Raw genomic sequence first — 21229 nt, 5'->3', positions numbered from 1 at the left:
AACATCACGTAACTGCTTATTAAGTATTGATTTGAATAATTTAAGAACAGCTCTACATAATAGCAAAAGGGATCTAACAGCACTTCAAGAGTATAACAAGAAGTAATTAATGTCAAGTTAAAACTCCAATATAAATAACAATAAAACACTTCCTGTACCTACGCTATGGTAAAGCTAAATGGTACATTGGCTACTACAAATTGTAACCGAACTACAAGCGATCATCTACAGTTTTTCTGGCACTCAACTCTACAGGTGCATACAATTTAACAACCAATAAACTATAGTTACAAGGAGGACTCTCAAGTTATCACCTGGCTATTATATAAGTTGAAAATGAATGGTTCTACTGTTACAGACCACCACACACAACAACAAACAGTTTGCCTATAATTGCCGGCCATCGCCTGTAAGCATTATGTTCAAGAAATACTATCAATGCTTCTGATGCGACTCATTCTGGCAATGGCTAAATTGGTAGACTGATCAACTCTCTTTGTCCTTACAGCTTCCTATAGAGGCTTTAGGACCATCATAAGCAGACAGGAAGAACGTACCCTGGTTTTTCTGCAAAAACCTGCAACCACGCACGCACAAAGTAAAGGCTCATTCACAAAATAATACATCAACATAATAAGTGTTCCTGAGTCCAACTCATCCTGAAAGCCCCGGATTTCTGCCAGAAAAAAAATTACAATGGAATTCTGTAACTTACAGAAGGCAGAAGCCATATGAATATCTCATATTCCTTTTCACTTTTCATCAGTTACAATACTAAAACGCCCTTCTCTTTTATTTTTTTCTTTTAATAAGGTACGGTAAAATGAAATCCCCCCCCCCCCTCTCTCTTTTCGGTAAGGTTAACTAAAACACCCCATTGGGGGGCGGCTCTTTCCTGGGCTCTGCGTGAACACAGGATTCTTTGTGTACCGGACTGCCCTTTAAAATAAGATAAACTAACACACCCTTCTTCTGTTCATTTAAATCTTATGCAACTTTTTCAGGCACGTCACCACAGTGGTTAAAAGTTGCAGTGAATTGCCGTGCTAGCCTAATATTCAGAAGTTAAAGAAGAAGAATATTATTAAATATTCTCAATGCTTAAGATGTCTTTCTTGAAAATTGTCAGGGAAGTTAAAATAGGGAATCCATCGTAAGGTAGCGAACCTTCTGGTGCTTTCTAGAAGAGAATAAATGTGATTAGACCAATAGTCAAAAAGGACTAGGTAAGGCCAATGCAGCAATTATCTAATTAGACCCTCCTTAAACAGCCCCCGTAGTGACCACTTCAGCTTGTGGGCTGTTTACTAGGCAGCAATTCAATCATAACAAATTTCCGAAACATATAACAAAAATAATAATAAAACCATTAGTCCAGAAGTAGAGGAAAAGAGCATATACTTGAGAAAGTCTAGCAATTTCTGCTGCAAGCAAACCAATGTCTCGTCTTCAATTTTTACATATGCAAGTACCTCAGGCAATTTCACTGCAACATCAGCAAACAATTTAAGGTAAGACTTGTATTGGCATGATATATATTTCAAATTCACGTAAATACATGTAAAACATTGCTGAACATATTTGGGTGAATTGAGACCTAGAGGATGCTTCACAGTCTTGTAAAGAGAATCTTTTGCCTAAGTAAAGATATACAAGTGTGCAAACAAACAAATGATGGATATTATGCTTAATCCTATGCAGCATGATATTTTCTAAGGTTCATATTCTCTAATCTTATCTTGGGGTTAATTCAAACAACATGAACATTTAGTACTTCTTCATACCAAAAAGACGCAAGAGATGTTCAGCGCCATATACACTAGATGGAGAGACTTTATCTGGAACTGCTTCATGATACTGTTGGCGCTCCTTCTTGTACAATAAAATAACAGGCAGTGCTTTGTCAAAATAGCATCGAATTCCATTCAGTATCTCCCCAACTGAATCAGTCATCCTGCGCGGATAAAACATTTGGAAGACAGGTATTGGAAGACATTTTTATTAAATGAACTACACCTCTAAAGTCATTTTTATGACATACTAAATACATTGTGTTTGCATCCACTGCTCATTCAAAGGTACTTGTGACCAGCAGAGATGATATACATCTGCAAATAGTGTTGGTCTTTGATATTATATACTTTTGCAAATAGTAGTCAACAAGAAGGGAAATTACGTCTATTCTGAAACTGGAGTAATCACCAATGACTTAATGCAGACAGATAGGAGTTGAAGCTAACTGGTTGTGAGTATGAATCTCATAAGAAGCAGTTCATATGTAATTTACTTTCTAAGTTGGAATATCCTCAACATTTAGCAATAAATCAACTACTAATTTGACATCTAGTAAGCATAATTTAGTGAATCGACAGTCTAATAGACTAGACTATAGGTCCTTAAGCATGCATGAGCTTATTTTACAGAGTTAAAAGTTGAGTTTTGAAAGAACCAATAACCGAAGGATGTGGACTAGTGATCAATGAAGTGGAAAAGAACCATGAGGTCTTAGATTCAAATCAAGTGGAGACAAAAGAACACTAGGTGATTTCTTCTCATCTGCCCAAGCCTTGGTGGAAAGAGTTACCCGATATTTGTGTCGGTAGAAGGTAGCAGGTGTCGGTAGAGTTCGTCAAGGTGCGCGCAAGCTGGCCCAAACACCATAATCATAAAAAAAAAAAAAATAAAAAAAAAAAAAAAAAAAAAAAGATTTTGAAAGAACCAATATATTCCAACATTGACCATGCAGATTACATGACGCCAGGATCCCCCATAGAAGAATGGCAGGGATGGAAGAATGAAACAAAGATGCATAACCTCAGCAATAAATTCACCCTTACATGAAAAGAAAAGGGCAGAGCACTTACATCCCGTCCTTTTTGGATCGGTATTCAAGGTACTTAGTCAATATATCATCCACAGTGGGAGATCGTGGGAGCTTCACCAGCTGTTAAGAAGAACACATCAGACTTCATCACTGGCAATGTTGTATAGCAACCAACATTAAGAACTAACATAGTCAGAATAAAATGAAGAATACAGATCTGTAGGTGGACAGATCAGTGTCATATTATCCAGTATTCTAATCCCAACGAATCCGGTTCAGATTAGCAGGGAGGAACTCAGTCTAGTCAATCGGCAAAGATCTCAAAATCAAAGGCATCGCCATATCTATTTGTCTGTGCCTTTATTTTTATTTTTGGGTTTCAAGTTAAGATGAGACAGCAATTCTACTTCTAGTTGATTGCTCTATTATGGGCTCCCCATTTTCCATGGCTCTCACCTATGCTCCAACACAGCTAACACAAGAAAATACTTTAATAGCATCCACAATGTGTACAATACTAGACTCAGGTCTTGTTGGAGACTTGGGTCTTGTTGGAGCACGGCTCCCGCTAATCAACCTTAATAGTATGATTGGAGCTATATTACTTGATAAAAAGGCAAAAATCATAGGAGTCCATCCCCACGAAACACTAGAACTCAAAACAGAGCAATCCAAGTTTTTTTTGTGCCCTGAGTAGTTCCAGTTGCAATAGAGGTCTCGTGCAAGTTTTTTTGCAAACGAGTTTTCCGTCAGCTGCAGAAACAAACAGCCTATTGATCAACAGAGAACTTCTCAATGAATACTTCTCATTGTCACTTATTTGGGACTGAAGCGTAGTTGGTGTTGTCACTTGTGTCTTCAACTGTTAATAAGCTTATCAACAGAAAATAAGACGGATAAACCTAGTCATCATCTACATACATTTACCTTATTCTGCTGCGTGATGAACTCCCAATCATCAACCAGTTGCTTCTTCAAAGTAGATGGAATCTGAATCTGAATCTTCACAACTTTCTCTGCAGATACATTGCCCTTCTGCCATCAAATGACCAAATTACGAATCAATATCTTCAAGCACTAAACTATGATTATCTAAAAGCTAATCCAGCACATAATCGACAAGAAGAAACCTCCCCAAGATGGAAAATAATGGATGAGAAAGTTTTTAATAAAATTATCTTCACAGGCAAAAGAAGAGCGATGAGAGAGGTACGGGATAGCAGTGCCTAAATCACACAGCTTACGATGACTAAATAAATGAGTATTATGCGATAAGTAAATACTCTACATTTCGATTTAGACCAACAATATTATATGGAAGCAATGTTGGGCCTCTCTCCACAAGATAAGTGTCAACGATAACGATAAGGAGAAAAAAAAAAGCATTGTGTCATAGAGTCCAGAATTAAGCAAACCTCAGTGCCTGAGTCAGCTTTGCGCTTTTTCCCTTTTGGAACTGCAACAAAAGTTCAATTTAGAGATAAATATCTTATAAGCAGATCACTAGAAGAAACTAAAAGACTTGACAGACTATATCTGTCTAATTTGGTTCTAAGATAAACTAGGTGTATTCCAGCGTAGCATGATATGACTAGAACAAAGATGTCACCTTGACCAACTCAAGGCTATTTCATCTACAATATTCTACAGTGTCCATAGGAGAGAAATGCCAATAGGAAAGTTAAGGAGAATAGTGTCAGTTATATGAATTTTACCTTCCCATCTTGAACGTATTCCTAACGATCATATCCACTCCACAAGGATGATACCCACAACAGTGAGAATTTTGAGGGGGACTCACAGTCATCAAATACTCATAACATTGAACTAGATCTAATAACCCAAAATCTTTTCTATAAGTTGTCATCAGAGGATAACAATTTGAATGGAACCGGACACTGTGACCGAGTTACACTAATGTTTATGTACCGCCACTATACAGCTCCCATCAGTTAAATATCCAAAAGTTTTCACCTCAATTAGACCTTTAATACCAAAGTTTATACTAGATAATGAGTACATGCTAGTTTAGAGCAGACTTTCTGCTCCCTCTTTTCCTTACCATTATTATTAGAAATACTCTTACCATTAGCTTACCCCTTCCATTTTATTACTACTATTGGTTCTTTTACTTTAGTATCTTTATCATTTGTGCTGTCAATACTTGTTATTTCTTCACTATTTTCATCATAGCTTTTTTTACTCTTGTATTTTCAAACTTATTTTTGAAAAATGCTTTCTTGAGCCGAGGGTCTATCGGAAACAGCCTTTTTACCCCTCGAAGGTAGAGGTAAGGTCTGCGTACACCCCCACCCTCCCCAGACTCCACTTGTGGGAACACACTGGGTATGTTGTTGTTTGTTGTTTAATGAGTACGTGCTAGCAATCATAGAAGTCAATAGCAATCATAATCTACATTTCTTAGACCACATTAAAAGAAAGAAGCTTGCCATGCCACAATAAAATCCCTAGCACTGACTACAAAATTAACTATTCCTATTCATTTCAGAACTTTGGAGGGTGAGCTCTCCCTTCTCAATGGTAGAACAAAGAAATATGTGCGAGCAAGTCTATCAAAAGCAGAAAGCGAAGGCGAGAGATTCTAGTAATGGCCACTTTTCTTCCCTATCTGTGTGTTTTATGAACCCCGATTAATTTACAAATTACAAACAGAAAGATGAGTCTCCACTTTCCCTGAGTACACTCAAAGACAAGTCAACTATTGAAGATTTAAGGTAAGGCCTTTGTGATAACCAAAGCCAATCATTACTTCCCCGCAATCACATCTTGCTTCTTGGCAATCCTTTTGATTTTCCTCCTTTTCTTATTTTTCTTCCTTTCCTTAACATCCTAGTACAAGCATCACGTCTTCCCAGTCACATGATCCAAACTGAAACTGTGTCTTATCATGGCATCCATCAGACATGCTTCATTTGATATCCTCATAAATGTAATTACCAGAGTGTTCTAATTGATTTGCCAGACAAATTGAAATACTACTCGTACTAGATAACACTGGTTTCTTATACTTGTATCAAACATTTGATCTAGGCGGCTTAAACATGAGATTAATCTTTCGTGAGAAAAATATGCATTCCCTAAATGTATAATGCATCAGAAGATCATCAATAAAGTATATTACTTAGGTCAAAAAAATACATCATAACTAGGAGCCTGTTTGGATGGGCTTATGCCTATAAGCTGTTTGCAGCTTATAAGCTAAAAAAATAAGTTGGGGTAGTCTAACTTATTTTTTTTGGCTTATAAGCTGTTTTCAGCTTATAAGCTGCTTTAGATAAGCTAAGTCAAATGGGCTCAATTATTTTTTTGAGCTTATTTTAAGCACAAAATGACTTTAAACTGGCCAGCCAAACACTCAAAAAAGCTGAAAACAGCTTATAAGCAACTTATAAGCCAATCCAAACGGGCTCTAGGTTTGGGATAAGATTTCCAGTATATGCAGGAAGACTACTGTCTAAAACATTAATTTTAAAACTATAAAAGAAAGTTAAAAAAATAAAAAAAATAAAAAAAAAAAGAGGAACAAGCAATGATAATTGTTATAAAGAAATTAGGGCTGACGTCTAGGATACCTGATTCGTCAGTACACCCCTTTGAATGCTAATTTTATATATTAAGTCCTAATTTCCAATAAATTCACGCTCCAAATACTTAGATTGTAAATTTGATTGAAAGAAACCGCAAATCAGACCCACCCACAACATTGAATGGTTACGATACCTGAGAGAGCTTTAAGGCGACCATGTCCCATTATCAAAGTACCAACTCAGTCGAAATTGGAATAATTAGAGAAAAGGAAAGCAATTATTCCTCCCACGTAAATCTGGGATTTCCTTGCTTGTCTAAGTTCAAAACAAAAGCATTCGATTATTTCCCATTTTTCTTTAGATAATGCTTTATATTCAGTTTCTTTCCCATATGGACGAGCATTTTTTTTTTTTCCAAAAGATTTTGTTATATGGCAATATATCTTTAACCTATGTTGCGCGCACTCTTCAAAATCCCTGTCACCTCCGTGTCGACCGGACATGGGCGTGGGTGTGGGTATGGAATCCAAAGCAGACTTGGACAACTTACTTTGGATGATTTGACTAGATCTATGATCGAGAAGTATAGATTGATTGGGTATTTGGTTTAATTTTTGGGTAAATTCTTTTTATATATCTATCCTACTTTTAAAAAAAAAAAAAAAACGCATAGCAACACCAAAAACGAAAACACACCGCGTTTAGAAATAAGCCTACACGGTTTGAGAAAAGAAGACATATAGTATCACACACATCTATATCAAAGATGGTTTTCAAAGATGAGGACAAATAATGATGTTTTACAACAATAGAAGAGCAAATTTACCAAGCCCCCTATTCTGTCAATATACATACATTATATAAAGGTTTTAGGTTAAGCAGAATAAAAACAGAGTACCTGGAGTGCAAGTTCAGTGACGTGGCACATAAGGCGGAGGTGGAATTTTGGGTCCATAATTTAAGGAGACGGGGAGATTGATGAGGATGTCGCACATCGTATTGGGGCAGGGTGGGTGAAATGGAGGCTCGCATCTGGGGGTACTGTGCGATGAGAAAGTGTCGCCGAGGCTTAAAGGTAAATTCCATATAGTGGTTGTTCGACCGACATTGTTGTGTGGGGCAAAATGCTGGCCAGTCAAGAACGCCCACATTTAGAAGATGAATGAAGTTATAGACGGCAAGGTGGAAGTGCTTAGATGGATGTGTGGGCATACTAGGAAAGATATGATAAGGGATGACGTTATACGGGGCAAGGTGGAAGTGGCTCCCATGGCGGAGAAGATAAGGGAAGCGAGACTGAGATGGTTTGGACATGTGAAGAGGAAGTGCGTGGATGCACTGGTAAGAAGGTGTGAGAGGTTGGCTATAACAGGAGTTAGGAAGGGTAGAGATAGGCTGAAAAAGAACTAGGGGAGGTGATTAGACAGGATATGGCACAGCCTCAACTCACTGAGGACATGACCCTCGATAGAAAGGTGTAGAGGTCGAGGATTAGGCTAGAAGGTTAGTGCATAATCAAGGGTTCTCCCTATTAGAAGTATCTAGCTAGTAACAGCGTAGTTTCTTTTCTTCAAAGTATAGTATTATTTGTTGTCTCATTTGCCTTGTATCTTGTTATTGTGCTGTCATAATCTTACTTGCTACCTTGCTTCAAATTCTTTCTTTTCTTTCGAGCTAAGCGTAATGGAAACAGCCTCCCCAGCCCACAAAGGTAGGGGTAAGGTCTGCGTACATCTTACCCTTTCCAGACCCCACTTTGTGGGATTACACTGGGTGTTTTAACATTACGCGAGATATCTTATGAATTAAATATTAGGTGTTTATCAGGAATCAAATTTTTGTTAGTTTTAGTTCAATAACTTTAATTAATCGATATATATATATATATATATATATATATATATATATATATATATATATGTTTCGGCATACATTTATTGGCCATATCCCAGACCCCGTATCTGCGGTGAATCCATACCCCCGAATCTTGAAATTTATGTGATGAAGAATCCGACCTCTAGATCCGCACCCGTATTAGGTACCCGCACCCGAGTCCGAGCAACATAGTCTTTAACTACATTTTAGTTCTACAAGGCTCTGATAGAACTCAGGACCAATAAACTTTTAAAAGCTCGATGCTTCCTTTCTACGCTGCAAAAGATCCAAGGGTGGGGAAAGAAGAAGAAGAAGAAGAAGAAGAAGAAAGGCAGGAAGGAGAACCACGAAGGGGTTTGGAGGTAGATTTTCCAGAAAATGAAGATGCATCTACGAACTTGCCTTAAAAACACAAGTAAAAAGGGAGTGTCTGAAAATCAGAAAAAAATTCCTTATCCAAGAAATAATGGATGTTACATCTTCAGACCAACCTGCTTTACTTATGTGGAGGACAGTGGGCATGCTTACCTTTTGACCTTATTATTACAATCCAGCATAAATTAACTCAAAGCAAATCACTAAAACGTCAAAGAAAAGAATAAGGATCAAAATCATAAGATACCATACCATTGCTCTTAGTGTCTTCTTTATCCAGTTTAACATCTGCAAATGAAAAGTAAGTCAGAAACAACAATGACATTCAATCCCAAGACCTAACCCTCCACTCAGTTACGTGATCCCTTCCTTCAGACGATACACATAACCAGAAGGCAATTGGTTTGGAATTAATGTTCACTATTAGATAAGCCAAGAGAAATTTTGAAATTGAAAACATAAGTTAGAACAACAAAAAGAGTTCATGCATTTTTCTTAAGTTATATATGATCTACAACCTTAACTTTGGTGGCATTTCCATACTTTTACTGAGGCACATAACAAACATCTTTAAGAAACAAATCTTTTGGAATTTAGTTCTACCAATTATTGCTTTCCAATCAGCTAATTCTCCAAATAGAGTTTGACTTCTAAAATGGTCCTATACAGTCTACCAAAAATGGTCCTATACAGTCTACATTCTAACATAGACCTAGCAAAAACGCACCAGCTGAGCTTTTTGGTTTTGCCTGCGCTGAACGTCCAGATTTAGTACTTTTTTCCATGCCCTGCTTCTTGTCCAGGGCCTGCTGCTTCAAGACGTTGTCTTCCGTGAGCTTCATCAAGCGGTCAGCGCCTACCCATTCGTCCCAACTGTTGCAAGACATTGTTTCAGTAATTAGTTTTGCAGAATACACCAACAATTAACAAATATTCAACTAACAACCTCCAAAATTCAGTGTCAATTAAACAAATAACTAGCTCCACATTTTGATGCAGAACCTGACATACACAGCTATGTAATATAGCTTTTATTCCTGTGGCCAAAAAGAATTCTGGGTCTGGAGTATCAAGTTCACAGAATCTAATTTCGGTGTACAAATTTAGCCATCAATTGCTTAGTTTTTGGAAGAAATTTAAGCAGTTAGAAACATTAACTACTGTAAATGAATTTTTTTAATTAAAAAATATTTGAAAAACTCGTAGTCCAAAGAGCTTAACTATCAAAAGTGTAAAATAAGATAGGATAGAGGGAGTACAATGAAATTGTGAATGTTTATTCCATAAATCCTTGCTACATGACAAAAAAAGTTGAGAAAACTTATTATCCGTCCATTTCTATTTGAAAATCATGGTTTGAATTTATATGCGGAGATAGGATAATTATAAATATTGAGCAAACGTTTGGTAGAATAACATAGAGAAAGTGCTTATGGATAAGAGTAAAGGTAGATCCCATGCAAAGTATTAAATCTTTGAGTAATTCCCATTTACGGAAAATGGACATTCTATCCAACAGATTAAAAAGGAAAGATAAAACATGCAATTTGAAAAAAAAGGAGCATTTAGTTGAAATGATAGATATAGAACTTCACTATTAACAGACAAAGACCAAATTCATTGTGCTACCTGATGCTTTGCAAATCAAAATCATGCAATCACAATTGCACTTTACATCCAGAGCAGCACATCATTTTACATTTGATTTGTAAGATAAGCACCATAATCAAAAAGTTAGCATCAAATTATATTCAGGTCTCTTGCGCAAGACCTAGCTCCTTTGGAGCAGGACATTCAACCAAAAAACATTAAGGCAGTATATTCAACGAACAAAATCACACTTGGTCAACCTTTCAATCCTGATGTGAATTTCTATTTAATTGATACTCTTGAATTCAAAACTTTCTACAAGAACTTCATAAACTTACTTTTTGTTCCAGCCCTGCAATGTAAAATAAATAAAGGAGTATTATTTCTCAATATCATTAAGAATATTGAAGGAATTTAAACAAGCTAAAAATGTAAGGCTACACTACAAGTTTTTTCACATCTTTTAACTAAAGAAAGTCCAAATCTATTTGTCATAAATAAATCATAAGGTGAAAGAAGATGAAAATTAAACTTACAAGGTAATGAACAAAGTATCTCCATTCGTTCTTTCGTAGCTCTGCTCTTTGGACCTTCACAGTAGAAAAGCAAGGATCACATTGGCGCAAAAAACTTGTAGCAAGCATTAAGTAACATAATTTAAACGGGTTGCTAAAAATAGTAGAAGACAAGCATTGTGTCATCATGATTATTTTCCATGTAGAGAAGATGGAACTTTCTCTTGTAATAAATGTAACTTATACACAAATAGTAGTTTCAAAAGTCAAAAGCGTAACCAAGTTTGAGAGGTTTAAGCAAGAAGCAAAGTGCACGCATTCTCAAAGTAAAGTGCGAGCTTTAGTGAAAATACAAAACTTACCAACAACATTTGTAAAGTTTGTAATTCAATGATCCAATATACAACGAAGACAAAACTAATCCCAACAAATCAAATTAAATATTCACTAATATGCAATTTCAATAACCTTTTTTATAACTGAGAAATTTCCGATGGCTAGTGGTGTACAGTTCGAAACTCAGTACATAATCGGCTTGCCCCTCTACCCTTCACTTAAATACCAGGGCTTTGTCTGCGTAGGGTTCGAACCTGTGATGTGCGTTTAGTCCACATAACTATAAGAGATGAAGTAGCAATCCACTGCATAAGAACCATATCTTGTCTAGAGTTGCATTCTCCTTACATTTAAACATGATTAGCAGGGAAGGTCGGCTAACTGGAATAGGTCAAAAGCTGAAGTATATTTTCCAAAATTCAGTTCCAGTTCCTATACTCAGATCACCCAAAGTTGCATGGATTAAGAAAAATTACAGAATCACTGTGTGTGTGTGTGTGTGTAAATATGGATATATAAATGCTTCACTAGTGTATTTTCCTTCTCAATCCTGCTTTGAAATGCTTTACTTGAGCAAAGAGTCTTTTGGAAACCGCCTCTCAACCTCCTCAAGGTAGGGGTAGGATTTGCGTACATCCTACCCTCCCCAGACCCCACAAGTGTGATTACACTGGGTATGTTGTTGTTGCTGTAGTAAAATCTCAATCAATTATCAAACATAAAATCAGAGAAGAAACGAAACACCCTACGTTTTTTGTTACCGACAATTTCGATAAACCAAAAAACATACGTGCCAATAAAAGGCATAACCGTCAAATCGGGCTACTAATTACAGCGTTTCTAAACTAAATTAGCGATTTCAGTGTAAAAGAAGAAAAAAAAAACAAGTTAATAAACGTGCATTTGCTTGGTAGACATGAAACAACCTACGGTTTTTGTTTCATTCAACTTGGATAAACACAGCAAATCCGAAAGAAGATACGTGAGATAAAAGGCATAATCGTTGAATTTGTGTGTAAAATTAAAAGAAGAAACGTGCCTTGGCTTCGTAGATGCGAGGGCCATGATAAGCGAGAACCTTTTCGGCTTCAAAGTAGAGACTAGGTTTTGAGTCACCCGACGAGTTTTCGCTCTTGCCGCTACAAGATGAAGACACGTTTTTCTCTTTGGTGGAACTAACCATTTCTCCTCCTCCGCCCGACCGATTTATTTCCCACTTCTTTATCGCCTTTCAAAATTAGGGACGACTCGATTTGTATGCTTGTGCGCGTGACTCTTTAAGGTTCTTGTAATTTCACATAATCAAACATATAATTCACTAGTAGGAGTAGCTTTTATCTTTACCCTTAATCGACGTGGAGAGAAGCTAATGTGGTGAAAATAAAATAATATTAAAATTGAGATCAAACAATAAATAAAGATAATTTAATTAAATTACCCTTTTTGTTAATATTTTTTTAAGGAGCGCATAAAAAAATGACAAATAAAATAGATCAGAGGAAGTAGTAGTGTAGTAACTATAAATTATCTTCCTTTATAGGCTTCGGATAATCTATCTATCTATCTATATTATTTTAAAAGCATAAATATAAATGTTGGTTGACCAAAATATCTTTCAGACATTGAACGATTTTTAGACCCTTTAAAAATAAATCATATCTTAATAAAATAATTTTATGCTAGATAAAATTGTAATATTAAATCATTTCTAATGTGAATTCGTGAACTTGTAAGTTTAATCAACTTCCAACCTCGTAGCTATTTTAGAATTAGTCTCTTACTCATGGTGAAGTTTTAAAGTGGCTATACTAATTCTATAAGGAAAGGAACACCTCAAACGGGATCATATTTTTATTTGTGGAAGATATTTGCTTTGAACAAGCTACATATATGCACCTGCTATCACAATTGTGATTTTTGTGGTTCAGTTTTTAAGCTCCAAGAGCATGAAAGAAATATACATAACATCATATTCTGTAATGAAGAACCTAAGAGTAATTAGAAAGATTTTGCAACAATTCTTTACTTGAAGGTACTCATGTTTTAGGTATTATTGGTTTATTTTTCTACGAGCATCATAATTTCCTTAATCACAAGAATTCTCTCTCAAAAACTTGAATTTTGATTTATTAGTCTGGTTATTGTATTTCCTCTAAATATTAGTATCCAATATTTTCATTCCTTGAGCAAGAGAGTCACTAGCCACGTGTACGGATACTTCAACGATAGTTATATGTTGGATAAACTTGTATATTTACAACTTTTGTAGTGCAAATCACGGAGTACTTCAAATCCTAATTTAGTTCTAACTTTTCGGTTATTTGAGATATTATATCCTACTCATTGATCAGGTCCTAAACTTATATACCAACTTCTACACCCTTTAACCAAAAATTGATTCTTTCAAAATTCACAAGGCAAGCACATAACTGATATTATGCAAAAATATTACCAGACATTTTAGTGGCTAATTAATACTAAAAACTTTGCCATGCATACAGTATATTAATCGAAAAATGGGTTTACGAAAGGAAGCACATAACCCAGGGTAGATGATTTCTCTTGTGATGTCAATAGGATTTACTCCTCATTGAGGAAACATATGTTTTACTTAATTAATTCTCATAGGTAACGTGTCTATTTTATTTTATTGATTTTGTTGCAGAATGCAGAATAGGAATACTATGGTCAGAATGACAAAAGTTAACACCATCGCTCCGCAAGAAGACGCTATTACGACGGTATGTTTCTTGCATGAGAAATAGAAAAACATCATTTCAACGATAGTCACTTCAAGAACTAAACTTAACCATGAATTATTTACCCCCCTAAACACACTTAACTGATAATTATTTCACCCTCTTCACGGGACAATGTCATAACATACTAACTAATCTTTTGTAGCGCGTGGGAGAAAAAAATAAAACACCCCAAGTTTGCAGTACTTCTAATTGATGATATACTAGATTTTCTTAATATTTTATTTTCTATTTTAAATTAACTTTTTCCTTTTCTTTCTTATTCTTTTCCCTTCTCTTTCTGCGTTCTATTCAACAATTCCCACTATTTTTCTTCTTCTTTGTTTCTTTGTATATAGATTTAATTTATGGGTTTGATTTGACACAAATAAAGAGATTAAATTTGTTGAGTTAACAAACTTCTCACAATAGTGAAACAGTCATTCAAATGCATAAAGTTGACATTTGCATAAAATTGACATTTGCTTTGTTGCTGTGTTGGTTTCTCTCTCTAGTGTTGTTCTGGGTTTTGTTATTAAGCTCGGAAATCTAGTTACTTTAATTTCTTATTACAATTCAAGGAACAATCTTGGCTGTCTGAAATTACAATTCTTGTCTTCCAAAGAAAATATTATCACAATTTGTTGAATGCACCCACCGTTACAGTTATGGGGGCGATGGATGCTTATTGTTATTTGTGTTAACAATAACAATGACAATTTTGTTATTCAAACCGGTGGATTTGGAATTGAATAGATAGAGATCCCTCTCATGAACAGCTACACTGCTCCAATAGAAGAATAAAATGCTAAACTGTGAGGGATAAGTACGAGTCAATGGAATGTCAAGTGGGGTGGTGGTTATGCGGTGGTCGTGTGGTTATAGGTCAGTACAAAAATGAAGAAGATGATATATTTTTTTGCTTTCTCGTCCGTTTCTCTCTCCTATTTTCTCTTAGATGATATACATTGCAATTTCTTCAATAATGAAGATGATATATTTCTTCAATAATGAAGATGATATACATTGCAATTTCTTCAATAATGAAGAAATCACAATGCTTGAATTGGGGGTGGAGGGGCGGAAGAAGGTGGTTTGGTTGTTTGGTTGGGGGTTGGCGTGGTGGTGGTTTTCTTCAATAATGAAGAAATCACAATGCAGCTTTATTGGAGGGCGGAAGAAGGTGGGGCGGCGGCGGTGTTGGTGGCGGGGGCGGCGGTGTTGGTGAGAATGAGGAGAAAGTAGAAGAAAGAGAAAAAATAATAAAAGAAAATAAAAAAAAGAGTTGGTAATTTTTGACGTGGCAATGACGTGGCAATTACCTAATGATGTGGCAATGACGTGGCGCGAGTGTAATACACCGGGCGGGTCCGTCCGCTGGCGGGGTAAATAATTATCGGCTTAAGTTGTTTTAGGGGGTAAATAATTACCAGTTAAGTTTAGTTACTAAAGTTTTTATCGCCAAGTTCCAGGGGGAAATGATGTCTTTTCTCTTCTTGCATTTATAACCAGGTCTAGAATTATATCTTTCTTTCTTAAAATTGTAGTTATTCATATTCTTTTAATTTTTCTTAGTAATGATTTTCAGTATGCAATGAAAATAAATACATTACGTGGTCACTAACCCAATTCCTAATGTTGGATTATTTTAGTTTTAACATATTTTTCCACATAGGTAAAAGCATAAAGGATTTATACCAAAAACAATATTTTAATGAAATGTATTAAGTGGATACGATCAAATAATATTTTTGTACCTCATAAAACAAATAATAGTATGTAATTTCAAATAATATTACCTAAAATTTGTTATGATTGGTAGAGGATATCGTGCGAGACACGTTCATAGAGACTAGTGTTATACCCCATTTTAACCGGGTTAAATTAGAGTACAACATATTGGAGATTCCTATTTGCTTATTTTAAGGAGTCGCCACCTAATTGATTTTAAGGTGAATTAGGGCACCTATTTTATTAACTAAGGTAAAGCCTAACTAAACCTCCGTTAATAGTCTGCTTAACCAGTGTGATTCTAGGTAAGGGTTCTATATTATCCTAAAGGGAAGGGGTTAGGCATCCTTTAGAATCCGTTATCTTACGGTTATCCGGCCAAACTTAGGTTAATTAATTAAGGCTAAAGATGCGAATGCAGTGTTTGCATTTTAAGAAAACGGTTAAGAGATATTGCTAAGATTTTAAAAGAAAACATGTTGATATCGTGTAAAATAAAAATTTACAGAAAATAATAATTTGCATAAAAGATGAGTTTAACTGCTATTTTAGAATAAGACTTATAAAAGCTGCTTAGACTTTAGGTGAGAGCAATAATGATGCAATTTAAGATAATGCCTATAAAAATATAGTAACTTGCATAAAAGAAGATTTTAAATGCTGTTTAAAATAAAGCTTATAAATGTTGCTTATTGCTTCAAAGGGAAGTATAATAATGCTAAAATAAAATTTGCAAAATATGATAATTTGCGTATAAATAAAAGAAAATGCGAGTTTATGCAATATTTTAATAAATATCTGAAACAACTCAAATGATGAGGTATTAATTGATTTTGCAATTTAAAACAAAATATAAAAATAGCTAACGTGAGCTTTCTTCATCCTTTTATTAACTATACTTTAAACATATGCGTAATTAACTCAAAACTTGAAAAAAGTTATTTGTAAAACATATTTGAGTTTATATTTGCGTATTAGTGACGTTTTACAATATATATGATAGTAAAGATAAAATATAATTCCCTTTACTTAAAATATAAAGTCATGCCATTTTGCAAATCGGTTATTCTGAAAATAAATATTAACATTTTAACATGAAAAGAAGAAAGTGAAAACTTATGGAATTAATTTTAGTCTTCCTTAAACTAACTACCCACTGCTAAAACTAAAACTACTAATTCATTAGGATTCATCTAAGTTGAGGAAAAATAAGATAAGGTTAGTCAACATATACAACAATAAAATAAGATAGAGGAGAAGAAAATTTAATGGATCTGGCCCATTTTCTAGGCCCAACTGCTGCGAACTATTCATGCTGTTGGGTTTTGGCCCAATAGGTTTCCTTTATATATTGCTGCGGATTGGGCTGCTGTATGGGCCTTAACCCAAAATCATTTTATATAGCTGATGGGGCTGACTCGAGAGAGAAGTGATGCTGGGCTTTTAGCCCAAAAAGCCAATGCGGAGAGAAAACGAGTCCCTCGGACCCGTATGCGACGATCATGCATGAAAACGAAAGGAAAAGGATTAGTATACATTCAGCGAATAAGGTAAAACATGTAAAATATAAACTCAAAATGGATCAGTGGATGATACATGATATGTATATTTTAAGCATACTTCAGGTATACACAAGTATATATGACTTCAACCTTCAACAACATTAGAGCGTTCATATCGTAATAATGCACGCAATTTACCCAGCTGTGCAGTGGGTTGCTATTCACCCAAGTACATCAGGTTAAAGGACCACAATTTCAGCAAGTTTAATTAAGGATGCATCAGCAGTTCATCCTATCAAGTGTAACAGCAGCTAACAAATGCACCAGCAATAAACCAACAAACCAAACAACAAGATAATGACCCCTTTTTATTTCAAAGAACTCATACACTTAAGAGGACACCAATATCACTGAGGCAAATTTCAATTCAAATCAATTTCTAGTGTATTAGAACCTTCACTGAAGATGACAGGACACAGAGTATGGCATTTTAGGAATAGCTATAAAAAGCGTATAATGGGATCACTGGGTACTGATTAAGACCAGCTATTTATTCGATATCTAAGCAGTCCGACGTTACTTCAAACTACCCAAACATCAGACAAACACTCACAGGTTCCAGATGGATCAGGCAATCATCAAACACACTACACAAACATCCTTAGCAATTTGACTAAACAAAGCCTACAAGCCAGCATAATGCAATCAAACTATTCCATCACCAACTTAAGTATTTAAACCCAAACTAGTACACAGTTGCTTCTAACGCCAAGTTCAGGATGCTTAGACCCCATCCAAACACTTCGAAATTCATCTAAAAGTCTTGTTCAATCTAAACTCTTCAGGCCAAAATTAAAGGTGACAAGGAAGCAACAAGTTTATCCCAAAATGTGATGCAATTTCAGGTTACAAACACAGATTTCAAAGAAAAATTATACTTCAACCAAAATACACTTAGTTCTAATTTCAAGACTGGGAGCAACAATCTACTCAACTGGTAAGACTAACATAACAAACAGTTGATTTGCCTAATATATTTGTAGAAAAGGATTATTTACTCTTGAATGTAACTTATATGAAAGAGAAAAGGGGTTTAATCTTTAGAGATAAAACTAAAAAAATGGGTAGTTAGACTGTTCGAGCAGCTAACTATTTTACCATTTAGACAATTGAACCAATTGGTGAAAGGCATCTGGGATGGCACTTGAGGTAAACCAGTTCAGAAACTAAACTTCGTTTAGACAAAATAAGGACATAAATTGACTTCCAAGTTTGAATTATCTTGTAGTCTTTTACTAGAAGCCAGCAAGTACATTTCTTATTCTTTTCTTCAATCTCAACAATTTATAACACCTGATAGCATGGAGTAAGTATAGCAAAACCCATTTTACTTTCACCATGACAGTTTGATATTTCAAATAACAACCAAGGGACTTAAACTTAAAAGAGGAACTGATAACCATCTTATACCAAAAGAAATATAATGTATCACATTTTTTATGTTTTAATGTAAAGATATTAGCCTCATTTTGACATGGTTCATCAGTGATGTAACAAGTTTAAGGGATTTATTAAAGAGAACTAAATCAGACATCATGATGCTACACTCAGTTCTAGATATTATAATGGTGGGCCAATGACCAACGCTAAGTGACCAACAGGACAAGAAATCTTAAAGCCATTTTTTGTGCTATTGTTTCATTATCAGTCGTACATACTAGTTATATATGAAGGCTGACTTAATTTGCTAGCCTGGCATTTAGATTTTCCAAATTTCTATTTTAACAAGTAAGCATATGTAGCCTCCCTTTTTATGCTTACTAGGACCAAGCAAGCACTTGAACTTTTAAAACTCTTAATCGGTTGAGAACAATAACCTCCTCTCAGAACTGGGACAGGTCTTAAATTCAAAAAATTACTATTATCTTTTATTCCTTCTACACTTAATGTGGCAGAACAGCCAAAGCCAGCACATAGTCACACATATCATGTTATTGGGGGGGGGGGGGGGTCACAATCTTGGTTAACCACCCCTAAAGAATTGCAAATCAAAACAGCCTTTACAGTTCCAATCGAATTTATACATCTGATACAAACCACTGCATAATACAATCATGAAACTAAGGCACACTAACAGTCATACCAAGCAGTGTGCAAGAATTAGTTGCTGGATTATCCTTAACAAATTTGAACTAAATATATGCATATTATCAAGACTGCCAAACACCATTTTGAAATACTATCTCTATTGGATAACCTACTGGCTTATATATGCTTGAAATGAGTTTGTGCTAACAAATACCAAACAGCCTTTTACAACATCCTGCAGAGATCTGGTAAATTCTCAAACACGCTATATAAGTATTTAACAATTTTGATATAAAACAAAGCTATCCTAGCTAGCATGATATAGTCATACTGTGACTAGGCAAATTTCTAAGGATAGTATGCTCAGGCCAGAGTAGAAATAACATGCTCTTTTATACCACACATTACTCCATCATATGTATTTGCATAAATCGAATTAACATCAACAAACTAAACCATCACACAAACTGATTAAATCCGGATTAATATCAACAATATAAACAGGCTTATCCTCGAGCTAAACTAATCTAACTAACCGGTGCGTTTTAAACTACATACCAATTAAAGAACGTAGAGAAGGCAAAATATATATAAAAAAAAAAAAAGAAAAAGAAAATTACCTTCTTCGGGTGCAGCGAAGTGGGTGCGAATCTTCGATCTACACTCGAACACTACCAAATCCGAGCTTGCGATGCTCAGATTTGCAACAACACCAAGGTAAACAAAAAAACAAAATTGATGTAGTACGGTAAATCAATGTCGAGAATATTGCGATTTGCTGCAAACTTATATTTTCTAGGGGATTTTTGGTATTCCAGGTCTGTCCTTTAAAACGATTCAAACTCCTATTTATAGGGTTTTCCATTCGATTTTTTAAGAAAAGAGAAGGGAAGTGCGGTGGGTGAAAAGGAGAGAGGGTGGGAGACGGGAGAAAGAGCGAAGAAAAAGGTGGGTGGTAGGGATTATAATCGAGAATGAAGGAAAGAAGGGAGAGAGATCGATATAAGTGGGTTGAAAGGTATAAGGTGGGCCATATGATGAGGGGGAAGGTATAAATTTATTACGGTGGTGGGGATGACGATGATGATGAAGAGAGAGAAAAAGGAGTGTGGGGGTGTGCGGTCCTCGAACTATACGAAAGGAGAAAAAAATTTGTGAAACAAACAACGGGTTTCATTTTTGTTAAAATGAGAATCGACTTTTTTCCTGGATCGGGTTGGGTTAATAGACTCGGGTCAATTTCTTTTAAAAAAGGTCATAAACTGATGAGTTTATGGTTGAAAAAAATAGTGAGACCAAATTTGATAAGTTTTTAAATAGTTAAAGGACTAAATATGGATGAAAATAATGGGTTAACTGATTTGGGCTTGCTATTTTAAAATATTGGGCGGATGATGGAAGAAATTTGTTTGGCTTCTAAATTTAAATAAGAGACCCATTTTAAATTAATCATATACTTGAGTGTGCTAAAATATCCCCAAATATAAAATATGTATTTATTAGTATTTAGATGAACATAAAATGATGTAAATTGCCGTGCGATAATATATTTGAAATTCAACAGTAAGTAAATGCTATTATTAAATTATGCGAAGATAAATGCGATGCGTGTGCATAAGATTGCAAAAAAATCTTTGAAACGATAAAAAATACGACTTATAATAATACTGGTAATAATAATAATAACAAAATAATAATAATGATAATAATAATAATAATAATAATAATAATAATAATAATAATAATAATGGTAGTAGTAACGGTTGTAAAAGATAATGACAGGATAATGAAATGCCGGTATTAATAAAAGCTAATAATTATAGTAAAAAAATATAAATAATTTTGTTTTAAAATTGCCAAAATATTAGAAGCGTAAAATGGGTATTTTGGAGGAAAGGTGGGACAAAATCGGGTGTCAACAGCTTGTCCCTCTTTGCCCAGGTAATGATGAAAGAATTTTCGGGGCAAAGACGTTGACTTAGTAGCCTATTTTGTCCCGGCTGAAGGACTTTGGAGGACTAAGGTATGAAGAAAGAAATTACGGGTGAAGAAAATTTTGCGAGGATTACGGCCGAACTGCGGTTCCGAGTTGCCTACATATCTCGGG

General features: G+C 35.1%; 1 protein-coding gene across 3 annotated transcripts; it reads right to left on the bottom strand.

The window, feature by feature from the left end:
- Positions 1 to 106: 106 nt before the first annotated feature.
- LOC132043555 (protein MRG1) lies at positions 107 to 12333 on the bottom strand. Of its 3 annotated transcripts, none has more exons than XM_059434033.1 (11): positions 12103 to 12333; positions 10749 to 10802; positions 10551 to 10564; positions 9350 to 9495; positions 8875 to 8910; positions 4240 to 4280; positions 3752 to 3856; positions 2865 to 2944; positions 1785 to 1954; positions 1402 to 1486; positions 107 to 577 (listed from the first exon to the last, which is right to left on the bottom strand). In XM_059434033.1, exons 1-11 carry the CDS (start codon positions 12244 to 12246, stop codon positions 487 to 489), a joined length of 966 nt encoding a protein of 321 aa, XP_059290016.1. In that variant the 5' UTR covers positions 12247 to 12333; the 3' UTR covers positions 107 to 486. The 3 variants fall into 3 exon arrangements, with proteins under 3 accessions (XP_059290016.1, XP_059290015.1, XP_059290017.1); XM_059434032.1 differs by having other exon boundaries at positions 3752 to 3859; positions 12103 to 12332; XM_059434034.1 differs by lacking the exon at positions 10551 to 10564 and having other exon boundaries at positions 3752 to 3859; positions 12103 to 12265.
- Between the last annotated feature and the right edge of the window lie 8896 nt (positions 12334 to 21229).

Source organism: Lycium ferocissimum, unplaced genomic scaffold (assembly GCF_029784015.1).
Source record: "Lycium ferocissimum isolate CSIRO_LF1 unplaced genomic scaffold, AGI_CSIRO_Lferr_CH_V1 ctg258, whole genome shotgun sequence".
NCBI lineage: Eukaryota > Viridiplantae > Streptophyta > Magnoliopsida > Solanales > Solanaceae > Lycium > Lycium ferocissimum.
The sequence above is the reverse complement of the archived record's forward strand: the minus strand, read 5'-3'. Positions and strand labels throughout refer to the sequence as shown.

Coding starts and splice junctions, on each gene's coding strand:
- LOC132043555 (XM_059434032.1), bottom strand. CDS start 12,246: ATGGTTAGTTCCACCAAAGAGAAAAACGTGTCTTCATCTTGTAGCGGC. Junction 4,281..8,874: donor AGAAGACACTAAGAGCAATG/GTATGGTATCTT, acceptor CTTTTGTTGCAG/TTCCAAAAGGGAAAAAGCGC. Junction 578..1,401: donor AAATTGCTAGACTTTCTCAA/GTATATGCTCTT, acceptor GCGTGGTTGCAG/GTTTTTGCAGAAAAACCAGG.